This window comes from Chlorocebus sabaeus, chromosome 4 (assembly GCF_047675955.1).
Source record: "Chlorocebus sabaeus isolate Y175 chromosome 4, mChlSab1.0.hap1, whole genome shotgun sequence".
Lineage (NCBI taxonomy): Eukaryota > Metazoa > Chordata > Mammalia > Primates > Cercopithecidae > Chlorocebus > Chlorocebus sabaeus.
Genome location: NC_132907.1, coordinates 29,448,128 through 29,473,650, shown reverse-complemented (window position 1 = coordinate 29,473,650; position 25,523 = coordinate 29,448,128). Strand labels below are relative to the sequence as shown.

Here is a 25,523-nt window from a genome sequence, read left to right as displayed (position 1 = left end):
CCCAGTCCCCTGGCACTTTCTCTCATTCATTCATTTCTAAGGCCAACTAGATTTTATTTCTTTCAGTCTCCTAGAAGTTCTCATGATCTTGTCCCTCATCAAAAGGTTGAAGAGCCAACTTTGGAAAAAGAACACTTGCCTAGATCAAAATCCCTACAATTGTGACCTCTCCTCAATAACGTTTCCAAATAGGAAGAAACAGCTCAGAGGAGAAACAGGAAAGGAGAAGAGAAGCACTAAGATGGATGCTCAGAAGTCAAAGTGGGGTGCCAGAAACCAAGAAATAGAAGTTTCTTGGACCAAGGAGGGCCAAGGTATGGTGACCACTTCTTCGATTTCTCACAACTACAAAGGAGAATGCTATGCTGCACAGCACCTCTGCCTCTACCACTGTAACTCCAAGACCTGGTACCCTTTCTGTTAATTAAGGTAAAGAAGCACTTTCTGAAAATTTTGCTTGCAAGTCCAGAAATGAACTTAGGCTGCTTCATGTTCCTCAGTCTACAGACAAAAGTCTCATGCTAACCCAAGGTCTCTGACCTCATGTTCCTCTCCCATTGCAATCTCAGAAGCACTACTCTTGTTTTTGCTACCTTTATTCTTCTCTCTTTACCCATATTTGTTTTTTTTGTTTTGTTTTGTTTTGTTTTGTTTTTTTCCTTTTTGTGGAGAACAGAGTCTTGTTATCCTGCCCAGGCAGGTCTTGAACTCCTGGGCTCAAGCTATCCTCCTGCCTCTGCCTCCCTAAGAGCTAGGATTACAGGCGTTAGTCACCGCACCCGGCCCCCATGTTAGTTGTTTTAATTGTCCTTAAAAACAATCTTTTTGTTTAACCACCCAGTAAACCATCTCTCTTCCTTGAAATTAGTCAAAGGTCACATCTTTCAAGGACCTAGCGGGAATCGAACAAGCACACATGAAAACAATAAAGCTGATTAGAACACCACCTATCTCCAAGTATCAGTGAGGATCCTTGCTGATCCTCAATATTCTTAAGTATGTTCTAATCTCCTCCTATCAATCAAACTATAGATTAGGGTTATCTAATACTACTTTTATATCACATCCAGCTTATTATTATACTCTACAAATACTAGCTGTACATAGTAATAAATCAATTATTTGCTAGGTATCGACGAACAGAATGTGTTATGTAAAACCAATCCTGGATAGAAGAAGCTAAAAAAAAATACTGCCAATTCTGGAAGTTGAACCTGGGAATATAAACCTACTAAAATTTCACTAAAATTAAGCATGTTTAGTGAGAAGAAAAGGAGAAGAAATAGGAGTTTAGTTCTAATTAAGCACATTTAGTGGGAAGAAAAGGAGAAAAAATAGGACTTTAGCTCTGATTAACAGGAAGATGCTGAGAAATTCCCATCATAGCCTAGCTTCCACAAAGCAGATTAACAACATGTGAGTCTGGATCACTGACTTTTTCCCATCCAATGTAAGGATTCCAGGTCAATAAGCATTCATTAAAGTTACACTGTGTATGGAGCACAACCTTCCAGACTAGTACAGATCTTTCTTTTAGAGTAGCTTAACTCAGAGAAAATGTTAAGAGACCAACCTTGCAAAGTTTATATACTTCAATGGGTGACACATAGATAAATACTCCCAAAAAGGAGATTTCAAGAAAACTCGTATTTATGCCCAATTTGGCCTTCTAAGCCACAGTACTTTCAAGACAAAAACTTTGTGTCACAGTAACAATAGGAATGAGACATTGCCTCAGAGCAAGCTCCTTTTTCTACCACTATAGAAAGCTCTTGTCCACATGTGATTTTAATCCATAAAGCCGGGAAGGTCCCTCAGAGGCCTCAAATGTTCTTGTCTATTCTGCCTGGTTGCTTGAAGGAGAACATTTCAGAGAGTGAAGTAATGCAAGCAATTAACTGAATGACAATGGAATCCTACCAACTCAGGAGGTTTTTTGTTATTGTTGTTGTGTTTGTTTTTTTGAGACAGAGTCTTGCTTTGTCGCCCAGGCTGGAGGGCAGTGGCACAATCTCGGCTCACTGCAACCTCTCTCTCTCAGGTTCAAGCGATTCTCCTACCTCAAACCCCCAAGTAGCTGAGATTACAGGTGTGTGCCACCATGCCCTGCTAATTTTTGTATTTTTAGTACAGACAGGGTTTCGCCCTGTTGGCCAGGCTGATCTTGAACTCCTGACCTCAAGTGATCCGCGCACCTCGGCCTCCCCAAGTGCTGTGATTACAGGCGTGAGCCACCGTGCCAGGCCAGGAAGTTGAATCTGGGATTACAAAATGGCTAAACCAAATTTCATCTAAGAATTAACATTTATTGAGAGAAAAGGAGTTAATGGGCTAAGCTTTGAGACAGATTTTTAAAATAATTTTATTATATATAATAAGCAGAGCCACCGGAAGAAAGAAAAACTTGTCCAGAAACGGAGCATGAGATATATACTAAGTCCAGGTCTTATATCTAACTCCATAGGCAAGGCAATACTATCTGCAAATTCACAGGCCTAGTGTTTGATCTATCACTGATATCTGATTCTGGACATCTGCGAACGGTGGTTTTATAGAACAGCAAATGCCTCAATCTCATCTCTTTTCTGTCAAGAGTCGCACTTTCTAATCAGTGTATGTGTCTGCACATATGCACAGAAACATGCAAGAAGGGTAAAAGGGCTCATGGGAGGATGGAAAGAGAAAGTTTTGAAAAGGGAATGCAGAGAAAGAACTACGTGGTTTTGAAAAAACAACAAATCTGTTCCTAAACACTTGCTAAACACCTTCAGGAAAGTGAAAGGCAATACTTGCCTTTAGATATCTGATTAGCAATTTTTAAAATATAATCAGAAAACGACTCCTCTATACATAATACATAGGACTTAGCATACTCTGAGCATCTGTAATGTTACATAGCAAAAGTTTTTAAAGAGAACAATAATACCATACGGATTGTATTTTAAGTGGTTAATATATGGCTACATTCAGGATTTAATGTTAACTATTTTTAATTGTATTTCTTTTCTTTTCTTTTCTTTTTTTTTTGAGGCGGAGTCTGGCTCTGTTGCCCAGGCTGGAGTGCAGTGGCGAAATCTCGGCTCACTGCAAGCTCCGCCTCCCGGGTTCACACCATTCTCCTGCCTCAGCCTCCCGAGTAGCTAGGATTACAGGTGCCCACCACCATGACCAGCTAGTTTTTTGTATTTTTAGTAGAGACGGGGTTCCAACATGTTAGCCAGCATGGTTTCAATCTCCTGACCTTGTGATCCGCCTGCCTCAGCCTCCCAAAGTGCTGGGATTACAGGCGTGAGCCATCATGCCCAGCCTTTTAATTGTATTTATTTGTTTAGTTAAAATTTATCTTTAATAAATGCATATTCATGCCTTCCCAAAATACCAGTCATTCTACAGGTACACATATTACCATATATTAAGATTATCTAGCAAATCTAAAGTAAAAACACTTATCTGTGTACCTAAATCTGGCTGTAAATTAAGGATGACAACTATTCCATCTACTTTGCACAGAATTGCAGAGCAATCAAGGACCATTTATGTGATCTGTTAACACTTGCTATATCACATCTACCAAAAAAAACTCTTCTAAAATGACCAGGAACAATACAACACAAGTATAATTATTGTTTGATATGCAAATCTTTCAACTCAAAGTTTCCATAATGTCTCCTGCCCTCATAATTATAAACCATTATAATTGGTTTATAATACCAACTGAAGGATACTGAAAGATACAGCGAAGGAGTAAAGCTACACTACTCCATTTGTTCTTCTCTAAATATTTCTACTTAATTAATTCAACTAATATATCTACTGAGGGCCAGAGAATGCACACTTTTCTAAGAATAATGGATACAGCAATAAGCAAAATAATATTCCTGTCCTTAATAGCACTTAGATTCTAGTGGGGCCATGGAGGGTGAGGAGAAGTCTGGCAGACTACAGAGAAAATGTGGTTTTAGGGCTCGTTTTCTAGGTCTAGTTTTCTGTCAATCTTTCTTCATATAGCATGACTGAGTCCCTTACTTCTCAGACTAATTATAAAAATGTTAATATTTATTTAAAAATAAACACATAGCCCTTTGCTTCAGTTTAAAAAAATTAAGACGTGAAAGTATAGGGTTCAACAAACCAGTTTTGGTAGTTCATGTGAAAAAGTGTATGAGTTTCTCCGACTTAATACTCACTACAAAGTAACAGCAGGACAAGAATAACCATTAGAAGAAGAGCTATAGGATGTGTAACTTGCAAATAATTCGAAAGAAAGAAAAAAAATCAAAACAATAGAAGGGAGAGAAGTAGGGGAGGAAAGAAGCAGCCAAGAAAGAGGATGCTTAAAAAGAGCCGGGTACGGTGGCTCATGCCTGTCATCCCAACACTGTGGGAGGCCAAGGCCAAGAGGATCACCTGAGTCCAGGAGTTTGAGACCACCTTGGACAACACAGTCAGACCCTGTGTCTACGAAAAATTTAAAAATTACCCAGTTGTAGCAGTGTACACCTGTAGTCTCAGCTACTCCGGAGACTGAGACAGGAGGATCACTTGAGCCCAGGAAGTTGAGGCTGCAGTGAGCCACGTTTATGCCATTGTACTTTAGCCTGAGTGACAAAGCAAGAGTCTGTCCTCCCCACCCCGCAAAAAAAAGGTAGCAGAAAACAATTCAAATTTATCAGACAAAACTCAGATTCTCAACTTGGATACAAAATATATCCCTTAAAACATAATCATACACAGGTTGAAGTTAAAAGGACAGAAAAAGACAAAAAGGAGAACTGAAACAACAAAAAAGAAAGCTGACGTAGAACATTAATATTAAATATCAATATTAATTTAATATTAAATATTAAACACAAGGCAAATCAGATCATTAAGGATACAGAGAGGCATTATTTTTACTAATCACCCTTTCAAATTTAATTTTATGTAAAAAACTTACAAGGTTCAGAAGTTAAACCTACCTTAGAAGTCTCCCTCTCATCCTATTGGGGATGGGTGAGAATGGGGTAGATGGGATAGAAATGGGAGTAAGACTTCAAAAAGATGAAAAAGCAAACCTTCAAACTAAATAAAACAGAAACAATTGATCCTAATTGCATATCAAAAACAATTCAAATCATTTTTGAGCACAGTATTCTGAGGATATATGATTACTGAGATGCATTCAAAGACAAAAGAAAAACTGCAAAGAAATCCTAAAGTTTACATACCAGGCCTGCTAGTGGTGTAATATTAGCTTATAAGACCAACTGAAGGATACTGAAAGACACAGCGAATGAGTAAAGCTACTGGTGGTGGTGGAAGAAGGGTTTTCACCCTGGGAGAAGGAAGATAAAAATATAAAATGGAGGAAGATGAGGGAGAATTCTGTGATGCTAGAATGTGAATGGAAGGCATCTGTATAAACTGATAACTTTTCAAAAAATCAGTTTCCTAGCTCCGTCCACTGAAAAGACCTAGAAGCAATAAGACCTTAGTAGCAATGATCATGTCCTGCAACTCCATCTTGGTTTCTAAATACCATCCTCCACTGAAAAGGTCAGAGCTTCCTTGGAGAAATAGTTGAGCTCAGGGCTACAACAGGGAAAGTACAAAGCAAATCTGGAATGTCTTACTGTCTCAGAAAGCAAGAAAGTGGTTGGTTTTTTGGTTTTTGGTGTTTGTTTGTTTGTTTGTTTGTTTGTTTGTTTTTGAGATAGTCTTGCTCTGTCTCCCAGGCTGGAGTGCAGTGCCACGCCCAGCTATTTTTTGTATTTTTAGTAGAGACGGTTGTTTCACCATGTTGATCAGGCTGGTCTCAAACTCCTGACCTCAAGTGATCCGCTGGCCTCGGCCTCTCAAAGTGCTGGGATTACAGGTGATGAGCCACTGTGCCTGGCTAAGAAAGTGTTTTTTAAAAATGAAGTTACATAAAAGGATACACCGACCAGTTTAAAGGTACTCTCATTAGCCAAATGTGGGATAATTTAAGAATCAAAAATAACTCATTATAACATATTGAATAGTGACTTTTTAAAAAATTAATGAGTCCAAATGAATATTCAAATGACACTCAAAAAAGCTGCAGTGAGGAAGAGGGAGAAAGCTGAAAAAGCAAGAGAGGAAAGCTCTTCTTTATAGAAATATGTGAGGAAATATATATCAAGGAAATGATAAAATTAGAAAAATCATTTTGCAACTATCAACGTATTAATGATATGGTATTAATGATAAGGAGAAAGATCATGAATAGATGATAAAACATTTAATAAAAGTTTGTTAGGAAATAATTTTTTATTCATATCACCAAACCCTACAGATTACTTATAAATTACAAAAGGAATAATAGATCTGATGGTCGTCACCGTAAGATATCAAACTTAGAGTCACCAGTAATGGGACAGTCTGAAAATATGTGCCTCCTAACATAATGCAATAAGTGGTACACATAATTATTTTTGTAGGCTTTATAACAAAATTTAACTTAAATTTAAATCATGAAGAAGCACTACATAAATCCAGAATACGGCTCATTCTGTAAGACAATTGGCCTGAACTCTTCAAAAATGTTTATGTCATGAAAAACAATCAATCAAAAAAGTCAGGGATACTTTTTAGATTAAAAGAGACTAAAGTGGCATAACAAAATACAATGCAAGAAACTGAGTTGGATTCTGGATTAAAAACATAGCTATAAAAGATATTTTGGGGACAAATGAAAGATTTCAGTATTAATACTAATTTTCTTACATGTAAATGGTATGATAAATATATGAAGTATATCCCTGTTCTTGGGAGATACAGTTGAAGTATTTGGAATGAGAAAGAAAATTTTATATATTTGTATATAGGCTTATACACACCCCTCCATATACCCCAAAAGAAAGACAAAGAGAGGCCAGGTGCAGTGGCTCATGCCTGTAATCCCAACACTTTGGGAGGCCAAGGTGGGTGAATCACTTGAGGCCAGGAGTTTGAGAAAGCCTGGCCAACATAGTGAAATCCTATCAACTCTAAAAATACAAAAATTAGCTGGGTGTCCTGTGGTCCCCGCTACTCAGGAGACTGACGCACAAGACTTGCTTGAACCTGGGAGGCAGAGGTTGCAGTGAGCTGAGATCATGCCATTGCACTACAGGCTGGGTGAGAGAGTGAGAGAAGGATGGGATGGGACAGGAAGGGAAGGAGGGAGGGATGAAGGAAGGAAGGAAGAAAGGAAGGAAGGAAGAAAGGAAGGAAGGAAGGAAAAGAGAGAGAGAGAAAGAGAGAGAGAGAAGGAAGAAAGGAAGGAAGGAAGGAAGGAGAAAGATAAGACAGAAAGAGAGAAAGAAAAGAAAGAAAGAAAGAAAGAAAGAAAGAAAGAAAGAAAGAAAGAAAGAAAGAAAGAAAGAAAGAAAGAAAGAAAGAAAGAAAGAGAGAGAGAGAGAGAGAGAGAGAGAGGGAGGGAGGGAGGGAGGGAGGGAGGAAAGAGAGGGGAAGGCAGGGGAGGGGAGGGAAGGGAAGGGTGAAGGAAGGAAGGAAGGAAGGAAGGAAGGAAGGAAGGAAGGAAGGAAGGAAGGAAGGAAGGAAAGAGGGAAGGAGGGAGGGAGGGAAGGAAGAAAGGAGAAAAAGAAAGGGAGGGAAGGAGGAAGGAAGGGAAGGAAGGAAGGAGAGAGGGAGGGAAGGAAGGAAGGAAGGAAGAAAGGGAAGGAAGGAGAAAGGGAAGAAAGGAAGGAAGGAAAGAAGGGAGGGAGGGAGGGAGGGAAAGAGTGAGGAAGTAAACATGGCAAAATGTTAACTACCATTGATTCTATGATGAACATACATATAGAGAGATATGTTCATCATACTATTCTCTCTCAATAACTTTAAATAGGTTTAAATTTGTTTTTTTGAGAAAATAGACACATATACACACTGCCATATCACTGTTTCATCATTAGAAGTCATCAGGTAGAGACAACTTTCCCTTCTAAAATTCACTGAACCAATTCAGCTGATGTTTGTGGAATACCTATAATATGCTAGACACTGAACTCGAAACCACTATACAGAGATGAAGAGAATATCTCCCTGCCCTTCAACCTTTCCTAGTCTAATAGGGAAACAGATATGCAAATAAACAAATACTATAATAAATGCAAAACTGGAAGTATAAAAGGAAGAGGCAACACAGAGAAAGGTGTGGCTAACCCTATGCCAAGCTGTCTAACAGAACTTTCTGCAATAGAAAAGTTCTGTTTCTGTACTATCCAATACAGTAGCACCTAGCCACCTGTGAGTAATGAGCATTTGAAATATGCTAATGCAACTGAGGAATTGCTAATACAATTTTTAATTGTATTACATTTTAATTAATTTATATTGAAATCACCACATGTGGTTGGGAGCTACCATATTGGACAGCACCACTCCACTGGACGTGGAGGGGAAGGGCATAGGGGCATGGTCAGGAGGTTGGGAGGAAAAGATACTAAGAAGCCCGGATGCAGTGGCTCCCACCTGTAATCCCAGCACTTTGGGAGACCGAGGCGGGTGGATCACCTGAGGTCAGGAGTCTGAGACCAGCCTGGCCAACATAGTGAAACCCCGTCTCTACTAAAAATACCAAAAAATTAGTCGAGCGTAGTGGTGGGCGCCTGTAGTCCCAGCTACTGAGGAGGCTGAGGCAGGAAAACTGCTTGAACCTGGGAGGCAGAGGGTGCAGTGAGTTGAGATCATGCCACTGCACTCCAGCCTGGGTGACAGAGGGGAAAAAAAAGAAAAGATAATAAGAAAGTCCTCCCAAAAGAAGCAACACCTAACAGGGTTTTTTTTGCTTTTTTGTTTTCTGAGATGGAGTTTCGCTCTTGTGGCTCAGGCAGGAGTGCAGTGGCGCCACCGGCTCACTGCAACCTCCACCTCCCAGATTCAAGCAATTCTCCTACCTCAGCCTCTAGAGTAGCTGGGATTACAGACACGCACCACCACACCCAGCTAATTTTTTGTATTTTTAGTGGAGACAGGGGTTTCACCATGCTGGCCAGGCTAGCCTCGAACTCCTGACCTCAGGTGATCCACCCACCTCGGCCTCCCAAAGCCTAATGGGTTTTGAAGGATGACTAGCAGTTGACCAATTAGATAAGGTAGGAAATATTCTAGGCACAGGGGGAAGCACATACAAAGCATGGAGAGATGTCCCAACATGGTATTTTTAAGAAATCAGTAAGTTTCATAGTACGTGTGCACAGGTAGTAGAGAGAAGAGGAAAAGGGTAGGAGGAAAAGTGAAGATAATAAAGTTAAGAGAAAAGAAAGAGCCTAGATTAGAAAAGATCTTATGCGTCACGTTGAGGAGCTTAAATTGGATCCTGTAGGTATTTTGGAACTACTGAACAGAAAGCAAGCATTAGATGATCAATTTCACATCTTAGAAAAAAACGTTTTGGCAGAAGACAGGAGTGGGGAATGCAAGTAGAAATGGAAAGCCATTTTCATGTCCCTATTGCACTAGTTAAACCAGTTAAGAACCTGGACAAGGGAGCAGGAAATAAATTAGCTATTTGGGAGGTGTATGGAGAATGGAAACAGAAAGACACCCTGAAATCTAGCTTCAGATTCTGACGATAAGATAAGAAATAAGCAGGGAGGATCAGACTCAGAGAGAAGAGTGGGTGTAAGGAAGGAGGGGGACTGTGTTTCAATCTTAACAGCTTTGGATCACAAACTGCAAGTTAGGGTGAAAGCAGATTTGTGCAGCTCACAAAAGGAACAGGAGAGGCGTCTGAGCCTCAGAGGCCAGGAAAGGAAAGAGAAGACAGGCTATATTTGAATCTTCTGGAAGATGAAGTGAAACATGCCAATGTCTGAACTGAATAACAATGTGGTCTGTGCTCTCTGCCTCTGTGGTCTGGTTATCAGGGCATAACTAATGACATTTCAGTGGAACAGCACAGTCAGAGTCACGTGTTTTCAGGCACTCTTGCTTTCTTTGCCTTATTAGAAACAAAAGCATGACTATGATTTATGTTCTATTTTTATAGAAAGGCAGAAAAAAATCAAGCTACTTCACATTTCTCACATCATGCATAAATAAATCATGGCAAAAAATCTATTCCTACAACTAAAGAAGCCTTATCTTGTTTTTGAAAGAAACAGGCCGGGCGCGGTGGCTCAAGCCTGTAATCCCAGCACTTTGGGAGGCCGAGATGGGCGGATCATGAGGTCAGGAGATCGAGACCATCCTGGCTAACACGGTGAAACCCCATCTCTACTAAAAAATTACAAAAAAACTAGCCGGGCAAGGTAGCGGGCGCCTGTAGTCCCAGCTACTCGGGAGGCTGAGGCAGGAGAATGGCGTGAACCCGGGAGGCGGAGCTTGCAGTGAGCCGAGATCCCGCCACTGCACTCCAGCCTGGGCAACACAGCAAGACTCCGTCTCAAAAAAAAAAAAAAAAAAAAAAAAAAAAGAAACAAATGTTGCAAATCTAGGACTATGCTGGGAACTTTGTACATATTATCACTCCTCACAAGTACCCTTTGAAGTAGATAATATCCTTATTTTACAAGTGAGGAAACTGAGGCTTAAAAAGATACAGTGACTGCCCAAGGTCATGTAGCTAGTAAGTGCAGAACTGAGATTCAACGACAAGCTCAAATCCCAGTGAATTGACTGACCACATGCTGCTCACAGAGGAGGAAACAAAATGCGAAATAATGAGGCTTCTGTTCCCAACTTTTTCAGGGTTCACATGGCTACGTGCTGTCACTAGCATTTCTTATTACAATGGCCTGATGCTTCTTGATTGTGCCTTTTATACTAAGCTCTCCAATCTGAAATGCCTTCCCCTCTCCTCTGCCTATCCAAGTTCTATCAGTCCTTCAAATCTGACTCCAGTTCTCCATCACCTGAGAGGCCTTCCAAATTCCCTCCATCATGCTCCATCTCTCTCTCCTGTCTTTTATTGCCTTAAGCCATTCAACCATCTATCCACCCCTGAAGCATGAGCTTACTATGGGTAAAGTACTCAGCACTGAAGTACAAAAGAAATGAGAACATCGTGTTTGTGTAGAGACAGAAGACATCCAAAACTGTTGTTCATTTCATATTATGGAGAGTTTGGTGGTGTTTTAGACCTATACTCAATCATTTGTTATTTTATGTATACAAGGGTTAATGTGAATGGCTGCTTGCTTCAGTATCTTTTATACACTTCATAGTACAAAAATTGGCTGAATTCCTACAAAACACAGTATAAGGTGCTATAGGGGATACAAATAGATACAAGTGCCATTCTCTGCCCTTCACCTGAAGAAATAAAACAAATATGCATATAAGGCAGAAAATATGATAAGCATATGATAAAACATATGACAAACCTACATAAATGTTACACATTGTGTCAAGTGCTAGAAGTATATTCAAAAAGCAAAACTACATGATATGTTTACAAGGAAGGATTCAGGTTTTCCTTTTATCACAGTGGAGCCTAAAGCATCATAGGATCCTAAAAGGCCAAAATAGAAGACAAGTACTAGAAAAGAAAGAGTCATGCTTAAGAAATGTGCCCGATGATCATTTTCTAACAAATTAAAAAGTCAGTTCTATAAAAAGTAAACATTAGTTCATCCTAGTGAGTTGAGTATGTAAAAAATATTTTGATTGGTAATAAAATTGTGAAAATGAATTTAAAATGAAGATTTAGATTGGCTATTCTGAGCTTCCAATTTGCAGCCAGTTGGCAAAGAAAAATGGCAGATAGTTGGCAAGATTACAGGCTATTGAGATATTTATAGTTACTAGAGTCTCAAAAAAACCAAAGTGATCCTAAAGCTTTGTTTAGTACTTATATTAAATAAAGAAACTTTTCTGATTATTTAATATTAAATAGCATGCTCTTTTACTGCACTTTTCAGGGAAAAAGATATGATTTAAGTTCAAAGGAGAAGCATAATTATTGATTTCAGTTTTACGAAAATTAAATAAAAAGCAAGCACAGGTATTGCCAAGAATTTCTTCTAATACAGCACTGGTGGATATAAGACTATTCTCATCAAAAATAAACTTTGTAGGCTCACATTTTCCATATTTATACCTAAAAGTATATGGCTTATTGTGCTCTACAAATAAGAAATTTTGTGATCATATTTGTATCTGGTTACATTTCATGACACTCTTAAGTATTTATTTCAAGACTGCATATGCTAAAACATTAAAACATTATATAAATTAATCTGATTATACATAATAAAACTTAACCATCAAACCATAGCTAAGAGGATTCATTCTCTACAAATTATTTGGATTTTCTATTTTGGAGAGCTACACTGATGATTAATAAAGGAATTTTTATGTGTGTGAAGAAGAAAATGAAGTTCTCTAGTGAGGCCAACTAAACTTCTTAAGGATACGACCTCCCACAAATAATAACTATAAAATCTGGACAACATTTTTTAAAAATTGTTTTAACTAGAAGCAGCCCAGGTGGCCATAGATAGGAAAATAGCTAAGCAAACTGATATATTCAAACCATAGAATATTATTGATCAATAAAAAAGAATGAACTAATACATGCCACGACATGGTTGAATCTCAAAACCATTATGCTGAGCAAATAAAGTTTTGCACAAAAAATATGTATGACTTCTTTCATATGAAACTCTAGAGGAAATGAATCTAATCTATCAAAACAGTGGTTACCTCTGGTTAGTACTGTAGGTAACAGACTGTGAAGGGGTTTAAGCAACTTCCTGGACATCTGATGGTAGCTGGGATTATAGGCACCCACCACCATGCCTTGCTAGTGATGGTAATTTTCAATATCTTGATAGAATTTTAGGTTACACAGGTGTATGTATTTGTCAAAACTCCGTGAAAGTACAGTTAAGATTTATGCATTTTTTGTATGCAAACTTTACCCCCAAAAAATTATATGCATGCTAAATACTTAAGGAGGATGTATATTGATGGCTGCAAGTTGACTTGAAATGCATCAAATGTGCTATACTGCTTGATCTCCATAACAACCTTATGAGGTAAATACTATTATTACCCACATTTTACAGATAGGGAAACCAAGGCATAGATGCACTAGGAACTTTGCTCAAGGTCACACAGGTAGTAAGTGACCGAGCCAGAAATTAGAATCCAAAGAGTCTGGACCCATCAAAAATAAATAAGTGAGACCTAATTAAACTGAAAGACTTCTGTACAGCAAAAGAAATAATCATCAGAGTAAACAGACAGCCCACAGAATGGGAGAAAATATTTGCAAACTGTGCATCCAACAAACAACTAATACGTAGAATCTACAAGAAACTCAAACAAATCAGAAAAAAAAGAAAAAACACAAATTAATCCATCAAAAAGTGGGCAAATAACATGAATAGACATTGCTTAAAGTTAAACAAATGGCCAAACGTATGAAAAAATGCTCAGTCACTAATTATCAGGGAAATGCAAATTGAAACCACAATGAGATACCACCTTACTCTTGCAAGAATAGCCATTATTAGAAAGTCAAAAAACAACAGATGTTGGCATGGATGTGGTGAAGAGGGAATACTTATACACTGCTAGTGGAAATGTAAATTAGTACAACCTATATGGAAAACAGCGTGGAGATTTCTTAAAGAACTAAAAGTAGATCTACCATTCGATCCAGGAATCCCATTACTGGGTATCCACTCAAAGGAAAAAAAGTCATTATATCCAAAAGACACCTGCACGCATATGTTTATTGCAGGACAATTCACAATTGCAAAGATGTAGAACCAACTAAGGGCTCATTGGCCAATGAGTGGATAAAGAAAATGTGGTATATATGTATATACTATGGAATACTACTCAGCCACAGAAAAAGAACAAGATGATATCTTTTGCAGCAACTTGGATGGAGCTGGAGATCATAACTGTAAGTGAAGTAACTCAGGAATGGAAAACCAAATGCTGTGTGTTCTCACTTATAAGTAGGAGCTAAGCTATTGGTACACAAAGGCATACAGAGTGGTATAACGTACTTTGAACACTCGGAAGTGGGAGGATAGGAGGGAGATGAGAGATAAAAAAACTACATGTTGGGTACAATGTACACTACTCAGGTGATGGTTTCACTAAAATCTCAGACTTCAACACTATACAATTCAACCGTATAACCAAAAACCACATATACCCCCAAAGCTACTGAAATATATATATATTTTTAAAAGAGTCTGGGTTCAGAATCCCTGCTCTTAACCACTTCTCTATTATAGTTCCACTAGTTGACTTGTTTGTTTGGTTTTTGTTTACTTTTTAGTAGAGACAGGATTTCACCACAATGGCCAGGAACTCCAGACCTCAAGTGATCCGTCCGCCTGAGCCTTCCAAAGTGCTGGGATTATAGGCATAAGCCACTGTACCCAGTCAACTTGTTATTGATATGGTACTCTCAAGATATGGTACTCTTCTCAAGTTTGTGGATGACATGAAAACAGAAGTAAGAGCAAATTCATTAATTACTTTACAGATTACTTATCAAAAAAGCTTTAAAAGACAAATGAATAGGAGCTTATAACAAGATAGAATTTGATAGGGGCAAAACGTAAGAGCCTGCATTTAAGTATAAGAAAGCAATTGTTTCTCCAGTGACAGTATTAGTGCATAGCAGGTATTTGGTAAAAACCTGTCAAATATATATACAATTGAGTTATACGATAGAATCTATGAAAAAAGACGGCCGTAAATATACCAAAAGCAAAATATGAACTTAACAAATAATGCTAGAATAAGCTGATATACAGCCATGTTATCTAGAAAGTGGGTTAAATTAGAGCCTTACAAGACTGTTGGTCTAGTTAGGCTAATGCCAGGTATACTGTGTTATGTTCTGGGAACTATATCTAACAGACACAGGTAAACTGGAACAAGTTTCAAGAGAAGGTACAGGATTTAAAAGCTGTACTACCTGAAATATAACAGAAGAAACTTCAAACATTGAATGTGGAGAAAACAAAAGTGAACACGGTAGCAAATTTTAAAATGTAAGGTACTATCATGAAAAAGAAGAATCGGCGATGGGTGTGGTGGCTCACGCCTGAAATCCCAGCACTTTGGGAGGCCAAGGCGGGCAGATCACGAGGTCAGGAGATTGAGACCATCCTGGCTAACACGGTAAAACCCCGTCTCTACTGAAAAAATACAAAAAAAATTGCCGGGCATGGTGGTGGGCGCCTGTAGTCCCAGTTACTCGGGAGGCTGAGGCAGGAGAACAGCGTGAACCTGCGAGGCGGAGCTTACAGTGAGCCGAGATCGCGCCACTGCACTCCAGCCTGGTCGACAGAGTGAGACTCCGTCTCCCAAAAAAAAAAAAAAAAAAGAAAAAGAAAAAAAGGAAAAGAAGAATTATGGCTAGGCATGGTTGCTCAGACTTGTAATCCGAGCACTTCGGGAGGCTGAGGCAGGTAGATCACTTGAGGTCAGGAGTTCAACACCAGCCTGCCCAACATGGTGAAACCCCGTCTCTATTAAAAATACAAAAATTAGCCGGGCCTGGTGGCGCATGTCTGTAGTCCCAGCTACCCGGGAAGCTGAGACCGGAGAATCACTTGAACCTGGGAGGCGGAGGTTGCAGTGAGCCAAGATCCTGCCACTGCACTCCAGCCTGGGCGATAGAGCAAGATTCGTCTCAAAAAAAAAAAATCGTAATTATTCTGGAACTAACCTTAAGTAAAACCAACTGACAGAAGCTACAGGAGCTACAGGAAAACAAATTCAGTGTCAATATAAGGAAGACCTTTCTAACAAATATAACCACAAAAGAAAAGGTAGGGGAAGAGAGTGCTGTCTCAGAAGGGTGTGACTACCCTAAATATGATAATAATGAGTTTATGAAACATTGGACTGAGTTAACTTAAAGATCTCTTTCAAACCTAAGAACCTACTATAAAATAAAAGGTGATAAGGCCATCATAACAAGTTTCAAATGGGTTAAAATAGTAATGCCAGTAACCAAAACAGACTTGAGATGATAAAATTTAAATGAAACGAAAAATAAGAAAATAGAAGTTATTTGTCAAGTCTGTAAATGGGGAGAGCTTTAAGTCTAAAAGCACTGGAATAAGATTCAAAGGAAAAGAAAAATTGGACTATATAAATTGTTAAAACTTTTACATATGAAAAACATTAAAAAGCAAATAAGACACACGGATTTTTGTTCTATATCTTTAATATAGGGCTCTGCTGTCTGATATAGTAGCCGTAAGCCATATGTGGCTATTTAATTTTTGTTTGTTTTGTTTTGTTTTGTTTTGAGACGGAGTCTTGCTCTGTCACCCAGGCTGGAGTGCAGTGGCGTGATCTTGGCTCACTGCAAGCTCCGCCTCCTGAGTTCACGCCATTCTCCTGCCTCAGCCTCCCAAGCAGCTGGGACTACAGGCGCCGGCCACTACACCTGGCTAATTTTTTTGTATTTTTTTTAGTAAAGACGGGGTTTCACCGTGTTAGCCAGGATGGTCTCGATCTCCTGACCTTGTGATCTGCCCACCTCGGCCTCCCAAAGTGCTGGAACTACAGGCATAGGCCACCATGCCCGGCCTAAATTAATTTTAAATTGATTTAAACATTAAAAATTTAGTTCTTCAATTGCTCTCTAGCCACATTTCAAGTGCTCAACAGCCACTGTGGCTAGTGGCAACTGACCTGGACAGTACAGATACAGAACATTTCAATCACTGTAGAAAGTTCTACTGGAACTTCAGTATTTAAAACAGAGTAATTTAATTCAGGGAATTTATTACATAAAGTAGTAGAAGAGCTGAGAGGCCAAACAGGGTTGTACAGCAATCCACAAATTCGCAACAGGAAGCCATTACCATCTCTAAGACTGAAGGACGAAGTACAAAGTCCAATACCAAAGGTCACCTGGCAAAGACCAGGAGCGCAGTATGTGTCTCGGGTAGAAGTAGGAAGACAAGGATGAGAAGTAGCCCCTGCTAAATATACACCATGATGTTAAAAAATAAAATAAAACAAAAAAGCAGAAAGAAATACCTAGACTTCTCTCTTCTTTCTGCCCTCCAATCTCCTGCCCAGCACCTCCATGGCTGAACCCATACAAAAGCCAGATGGTAAAGGAGCCTGGGAAATGCAGCCTATAGGGGTCAGACCCGTGTTAAAAAGGACAGAGCCAAGAAAGAGGAAGAAAGAAGTCTGGGGTCAAACAAGCTAAGAACTGGTACGGGTACTCCTCCTGCTGTGTCCTCACATGGCAAGAGGGACAGGGGAGCTCTCCAGAGTCTCTTTCATAAAGGTACTAATCCTCCTTTCATGACCTAAACCACCTTCCAAAGGTCCCACCTCCAAATACCATCACATTGGAGATTGGGCTTAAAATTCACATTAACATATGAATTTTGAGGGGATAGAAACATTCAGTCTATAGAAGATATAAATAGGAAATTTAGGAAAAAACAAACAAAAATGGCCAACATTTGAAAAAGATCCAACCTCACCAGTACTTAAATATAAATTAGAACAATTAATATGAAAACAAGATTAAATTAGCAATAATTAATCATTTGCACACTTAGTGCTGATCAAGGGCATAGCCAAAACAGATACATTCCTTGGAGAGACTTTTCAAAATATTTTCAAAGAAGGTGGGACAATTTTGTAATTTGCATCAACAATTATAAAAATAATTTGCACTTCTAGACCTACTAAGTGCATTTCCAGGGATAAATCCAAAGTCCAGAAAATCTAAAGCATGAAGAATATTTTAGAAACAACAGATGTTCATTGCAGCTTTATATGTTAATACTGAAAAAAAATGGAAGCAACTTCAGTGTCCACCAGTAGGTCAATAGGTAAGTAAACTAAGGTATGTCTATCTCCTTATTCAAAAATAACCCTTGCTGAGTACTTCTTTGCTAGCCACAACAATAGGTGCTGGAAATATAAAAAAGAATAAGCAGTAGTAATAGAGACTAATTTGTAACCATTTAAATAATGCTTATGAAAGATTGCAATAAAATAAGGACATATTTTTGATAAGCCCAGTGAACAAAGGTGAATCTAAAAATGAATAAACTGGCCGAGTGTGGTGGCTCATGCCTGTAATTCCAGCACTTTGGGAGGCCAAGGCAGGTGGATCACTTGAAGTCAGGAGTTCAGGACCAGCCTGGCCAACATGAACAGTGAAACCCCATCTCTACCAAAAAAAAAAAAAAAAATACAAAAATCAGCCAGGCATGGTGGTGTGCACCTGTCCACCTGGTGTCCCAGCAGAGACTGAGGTGGGAGAATCACTTGAACTCAGGAGGCAGAGGTTGCAGTGAGCCGAGATCATGCCATTGCACTCCAGCCTGGGTGACAGAGTGAGACCACGTCCCAAAAAATAAAAAATAAAAATAAAAATGAATAAATTTATGTAAGACAAAATATGCTAACAGATTAATAACAGTGGTTGCCTCTGAATGGTAAGTTTATAAGTTTAATTTTTCTTCCTTCTTTATATTTTGCTGAACTTCTAAAATTTTCTAAATAAGATTTGCATTGTCCTTCAGAGCTATTAATGTAAATGTTTAAGAATTGTAAACCTGCCACAATAGTGCTAGTTTACCTGTTGCAATAGTAAACTGCGTTATTGGAATCCAATTCTATTGCCTGTGTGTAACAATCCACTGCAGCAGCATAATTTTCTTCTTTCATGTGGTTATTGCCTAAAATAAAGTAACCAGTATGTACAGTAAGTATAATATACATTAAAAACATAAACTCTGATAGATACATTTTAATCATGGAAACTATAATTATATGAAAGTCCGCCTCATGATTTTTCATTCACACTGGAGGTAAGTTTTATACTGTACTACAGAGTTGATATTATTTAGCGTTCAGTGTGTTTGAATCATTTTAACAATGCAAAGTCTTTTAAAAAATTAATGTTTATATACCTTAAAAATCCAGACTTAAAAGAGTAAATGCAACAATTATGACTATCTCATGGCAAAAGTGAATCTCTTCTCACCTTCCTTATCTTCATCTCTCTCCTCCCTTTTAGAGCTGCCCCAGCCCGTTCCAGATGCAACACCCTCCCTAATCACCATCTCAATCTGGACCTGGTCTTCCACTCTTTCCCTGTTAAAACACACATCTGCTGATAATCAAGTTCTCAGAACCCTGCTGAGGATAAGCTGATAAAACTAATCACGCTATCATGATAGTGGCAGGTAATACTTTTATGTGCTATCCCCTCCAGAGTTAGATTATTTTTAAAAGGGAATTTGAGGAGATTAATTTCTAGAAAGAGAATTTCAGATACCATGGCTAGCCTGCAAAGTACTGATTTTCAGGAAGGGCATCTGCAGATACATCTGGCAGTAATTTAGCTAAGTTAATAACTGTTCCACAAAATAAGAGATTTCCCATGGCTATTTTTTGTATACCATTAAATGAAAAAGTAGTGTCCACTGCACTTAAAAGAATCAATGTTCAAAATATGTCTGGGCGTGGTGGCTCATGCCTGTAATCCCAACACTTTGGGAAGTGAAGATGGGAGGATCACTTGAGGCCAGGAGTTCGAGACCAGCCTGAGCAATATAGTAGGACCCCCCCATCTTAACAAAAAGAATAATTTAAATAATTAGCCAGGCGCAGTGGTGCATGCCTGTAGTCCCAGCTACTTGGAGGCTGAGGCAGGAATATCACATGAACTTAGGAGGCTGAAGCTGCAGTGAGCCGTGATTGTGCCACTGCATTCCAGTCTAGGTGACAGAGTGAAACCCTGTCTTAAAAAAAAGAAAAAGAGGCCGGGCGCGGTGGCTCAAGCCTGTAATCCCAGCACTTTGGGAGGCTGAGATGGGAGGATCACGAGGTCAGGAGATAGAGACCATCCTGGCTAACACGGTGAAACCCCGTCTCTACTAAAAAAAAATACAAAAACTAGCCGGGCGAGGTGGCAGGCGCCTGTAGTCCCAGCTACTCGGGAGGCTGAGGCAGGAGAATGGTGTAAACCCGGGAGGCGGAGCTTGCAGTGAGCTGAGATCCCGCCACTGCACTCCAGTCTGGGCGACAGAGTGAGACTCCGTCTCCAAAAAACAAAAAAAAAGAAAGAAAGAAAAAGAAAATATTAGAAACAATGGAGATTAGGAGGAAGGATTTACATCTCAAAGGCATTTGTGATTCTTTCCAGTTTTCTTAAACCAGAAACTCTCACATTAGCCTTGTTCTTAATAGATCATTAGCTTCTTTTTTTTTTTTTTTTTTTTTTTTGAGACGGAGTCTTGCTCTGTCGCCCAAGCTGGAGTGCAGTGGCACGATCCCGCCTCCCGGGTTCACGCCATTCTCCTGCCTCAGCCTCCCGAGTAGCTGGGACTACAGGCGCCCGCCACCGCGCCCGGCTCATTTTTTGTATTTTTTAGTAGAGACGGGGTTTCACCGTGGTCTTGATCTCCTGACCTTGTGATCCGCCCGCCTCGGCCTCCCAAAGTGCTAGGATTACAGGCGTGAGCCACTGCGCCCGGCCGATCATTAGCTTCTTAACAGGAAGAGTGGGGCATAAATTTGCAAGGAACACAAACAGAATATTCAAGTTACCGTAAATTAGGCGTCAAAAATGAATATAAAGGGTGACTGCTAATGAGCACATGGTTTTTGTTTGGGGGGTTATAAAAATGTTCTGTAGGCCGGGTACGATGGCTCATCCTTGTAATCGCAGCACTTTGGGAGGGTAAGGCGGGCGTATGGCTTGAGCCCAGGAATTAGAAACTCGCCTGGGCAACATGGTGAAACCCCATCTCTACAAAAACAAAACAAAACAAAAACAAAAACAAAAACTAGCCAGGGTGGTGGTGTGTGCCTGTAGTCCCAGCTACTCGGGAGGCTGAAGTGGGAGGATTGCTTGAGCCCAGGAGGTTGAGGCTGCAGTGGTCTGTGGTCATACCACTGCACTCCATCCACCCTGGTGGAAAGAGGGAGACCCTGTCTCAAGAAAAAAAAAAAAATGTCTATAATTGATTATGGTAATGGCTGCACAACTCCGAGAATATACTAGAAACTAATGCATTGTACCCTTTAAAGAAATAAACTGTATGATATATGAATTAAATCGCAACAAATATCTTTTAGAGTTAAAAAAAATTAATTTGGATCTTCCCCAAAACAGAAATCAATAGAAAGCCTCTAAGGAAACTGAGAGGAAAACATCGTTTTTTATGAAGAAACAAAAAGTTTACATTAGCAAAGACAGTTTGATTTCCATGTCAAACGTTTTAATTTTCTGGGTTATTGAGACTTTGATGTTGCTGTTGGGCTGTTTGTCTTGATGGCATTTTATGATTACATTATTAAAGCGGTATTGTATGTCTTTTCCTGTGTCACCTCAAAGGTGTAGATACCATAATGTATATATACATACCACAAATATTATGCACATGCATACTATAAGTTAATGATAAAAGGCCTAACACATTTAACTATAAAATATTTAACATATAAATATTTAACATATAAAATACTTAACATATAAAAATTCAGGGTTGGGCGCAGTGGCTCACATCTGTAATCCTGGCACTTTGGGAGGCCGAGGTGGGTGGATCACCTGGGGTCAGGAGTTTGAGACCAGCCTGGCCAACATAGTGAAACTCCGTCTTTACTAAAAATACAAAAATTAGCCAGGCGTGGTGCCACATGCCTGTAGTCCCAGCTACTCGGGAGGCTGAGGTAGGAGAATCACTGGAACCTCGGAGGCAGAGGTTGCAGAGAGTCAAGATCGCGCCACTGCACTCCAGCCTGAGCAACAGAGCAGGACTCCATCTCAAAAAAAAAAAAAAAAACTAAGTAGCAAAAAGAAATACTGACAAAAATATCAAAGACAGTGTTATTTATGATTACAAAATTATCTGTCTAGGTAAGTAAGACATGCTCAAACAGTGTCATGTAACACTACACAGCCATTAAAAACAGTGATATAGGCCAGGCACGGTGGCTCAAGCCTGTAATCCCAGCACTTTGGGAGGCCAAGGCGGGTGGATCACATCAGGTCAGGAGTTCAAGACCAGCCTGGCCAACATAGTGAAACACCATCTCTACTAAAAATACAAAAAAATTCACCAGGGGTGGTGTGGCACGTGCCTGTAGTCCCAGCTACTCGGGAGGCTGAGGCAGGAGAATTGCATGAACCCGGGAGGCAGAGGTTGCAGTGAGCCAAGATCCTGCCACTGCACTCCAGCCTAGGTGGCAGAGAGAGACTCCGTCTCGGAAAAAAAAAACAAAAACAAAAACCACAGTGATACAGGTATATATTTACAGACCTAGAGAAATGACCATGCCCAAGGAATAGGAACAGTATAATTGTTTCATATCCACCTTTTTAGATACCAGGTGATTGTGTGTGTGTGTGTGTGTGTGTGTGTGTGTGTGTGTATAAATATATATACACTTTTTTTTTTTTTTTTTGAGACGGAGTCACTCTGTTGCCAGGCTGGAATGCAGTGGCATGACCTCGGCTCACTACAACCTCCACCTGCTGGGTTCAAGCAATTCTCCCGCCTCATCCTCCCGAGTAGCTAGGATTGCAGGCGCATGCCACCACGCCCAGCTAATTTTTGTATTTTTAGTAGAGACGGGGTTTCACCGTGTTGGCCAGATGGTCTTGATCTCCTGACTTCATGATCCACCTGCCTCAGCCTCCCAAAGTGCTGGGATTACTGTGAGCCACCATGTCTGGCCATGATATATATTTTTTTTAACTCAACTGCCTTCTTCAAGCGATGAAATAAAGAAAAGGCTAGAAAATGTTTCTGAACATAGCATATTCCCTAATAACTCCCTGTCTATATACAGAACAGAGAATTTATTGGCTGTCACTCACTGCTAAAGACAAGGACTGTACCCTACAGCTTTGTAATACAAATCTTGCAGGCCTGACTTGACTCTCATCTATAGCTTAACATAGTTGACATAATGGAAAAATTGAACACAAATCCTCAACAGTGACTTATTTATCAAAACCAAGAATGCTTCAATAGCCAACTAGTATAAAATTTAATCATGTAGTAATCAAAAGTGCTAGCTAATAAACAAGTACCACGTGCCTACCTTAACAAATTTCAAAGAACTCAAAAACACTAAAGATACGAAAGTTAAAATAATGCTGAAAACTACTTTCCTCTTTTTAAGTATAAACAAGAATTTGAGATCCTACAGTAAAAGTAGCAAAAACAGTCAGAAGCAATTCGCCCTTAAGTTATTTGTTCTGCAACTTTTACTCACAACAGATCTGTTTCTCTTGAAGCAAGCTATAACTGTACTGCCCACAAGCCATTCTGTACTTGCAGGCTTCTCACCCATCACATTCACTTCTGTTTTGTAAATGCCATGTGCACTCATGACAATCTAGTCTTGGTGGTGTAAATCAGAACTGTATCAATTGACAGTAATTTCCTCCACAGGTTCAGAAAGCTTTACTAAGTAAGTCATTTTTGTATGAAATATTCACCTTCATCTTTTAATTGGTCAGCTTTTCCCACATCTTCAGGCACTGAGTTTGAAAGGGGCAGAACATCATTCTGAAATTAAATAAAAATCAATGCACTTCCCTTTAGCTACATAAAGAATCATTCTAGCATACTATAAAATAATAATAAATTACCCACATTTTAAATCATCTGTAACTCCACATCATGAAATCAAATTCCTAAATAATAGCATTAACAAAAAATAGGGGAAAAGTCCTCTCATATATTTTTTATTAGAAATATGAATATGTGTGACTGGGCCCGGTGGCTCATGCCTTAATCCCAGCACTTTGGGAGGTCGAGGTGGATGGACAGCTTGAGCTCCGGAGTTCGAGACCAGCCTGGGCAATACGGTGAAACCCCATCTCTACAGAAAACACAAAAATTAACCAGGTGTGGTGGCATGTGCCTGTAGTCCCAGCTACTTGGGAGGCTAAGGTAGGAGAATGGCTTGAGCCCAGGAGGCAGAGGTTGCAGTGAGCTGAGATCATGGCACTGTACTCCAGCCTGGGCAACAGAGCCAGATCTTGTCTCAAAAAAAAAGAAAAAGAATATGAAGAATGTGTGAATCAAACTTTTAAAAAATGTGCATTTCCCATACCCGGCAATCCTACTTCATAAACAAAACAACAGAATTAGTATGTAAAGAATAGGAATAGAAATATGATCAAGGGATTGTTTATATTAGTGAAAATTTTGGAACAAAATGTCTAATATCCTATCTAAGATATACCTTACAAAGTCAAAATCAGTCTACAAAAAATCATTTATAATATGTTATATAAATATGTTAGCACACACATTAAAAGAGCCTGGAAAGATGTGTATCAGAATTAAAATTTTAACTTCCATCTTTCCATATTGTCCAATTGTTTTTTTTCTTTTCTTTTTGAGATGGAGTCTTGCTCTGTTGCCAGGCTAGAGTGCAGTGGCATGATCTCGGCTCACTGCAACCTTCACCTCCCAGGTCCAAGCAATTCTCCTGCCTCCGCCTCCCAAGTAGCTGGGACTACAGGTGCGTGTCACCACGCCCTGCTAATTTTTGTATTTTTATAAAGACAGGGTTTCATCATATCGGCCAGGATGGTCTAGATCTCATGACCTCGTGATCCGCCTGCCCCAGCCTCCCAAAGTGCTGGGATTACAGGCACGAGCCACCACACCTGGCCCCAACTTTTTAAAAACAATGAACATATATTAATTTTACTACAAGATAAGAAAACACTGCCAGGCGCAGTGGCTCACGCCTGTAATCCCAGCACTTTGGGAGACCAAGGCAGGCGGATCATGAGGTCAGGAGATTGAGACCATCCTGGCTAACACAGTGAAACCCTGTCTTTACTAAAAACACACACACACAAAAAAAATTAGCCAGGCGAGGTGGCGGGCACCTGTAGTCCCAGCTACTCGGGAGGCTGAGGCAGGAAGAATGGCGTGAACCCGGGAGGCGGAGCTTGCAGTGAGCTGAGATGGCACCACTGCACTCCAGCCTGGGCAACAGAGCAAGACTCCTTCTCACAAAAAAAAAGAAAGAAAGAAAAGAAAACACTATAAAATCCCTGCCTTTAGTACCTACTATCATTCCAACACCAATTTTCCATTAATAAGGTTCAAACTACAGGTGCTTATGAAAACCAAATGTTAAGATTTAGAAAAATCTTGAGTGGCATGGGGAACACAGTATGTTTTTTCATTTTTGAAAGATCTTTTTAAAATTGTATTGCTTTTAAACTTGACTCTGAAGTTCATAAATCAGAAGCATAATTTGTAGCCATTGACCTATGTAATATACATACATACATATAGTTGTTGTTGTTGTTTGTTTGTTTTTGAGACAGGGTCTCACTCTGTCACCCAGGCTGGAGTATGGTGGTGTGACCATGGCTAACTGCAACCTCAACCTCCAGGGCTCAAGTGATCCTCCCACCGCGGCCTCCAGAGTAGCTAGGACTACAGGTGTGTGCCACTACACTTGAGTAATTTTTTAATTTTTTATAGAGATAGGGTCTCCCAATGTAGCTCAGGCTGGTCTCAAACTCCTAGCTTAAGCAATTCTCCCATGTTGGCCTCCCAAAGTGTTGGGATTATAGGCAT

General features: G+C 39.6%; 1 protein-coding gene across 4 annotated transcripts in view; it reads right to left on the bottom strand.

Moving 5' to 3' along the window:
* SGTB (small glutamine rich tetratricopeptide repeat co-chaperone beta) overlaps positions 1–25,523 on the bottom strand; it is a 60,520-nt gene that overhangs the window by 21,177 nt on the left and 13,820 nt on the right. For all 4 annotated transcript variants that reach the window (XM_007973948.3, XM_007973947.3, XM_007973946.3 and 1 more), the window contains 2 exons: positions 23,411–23,480; positions 18,533–18,632 (listed from right to left, as the gene is read on the bottom strand). In XM_007973948.3, coding sequence (XP_007972139.1) covers positions 18,533–18,632; positions 23,411–23,480 — 170 coding nt within the window. The remainder of the gene's footprint in view (positions 1–18,532; positions 18,633–23,410; positions 23,481–25,523) is intronic.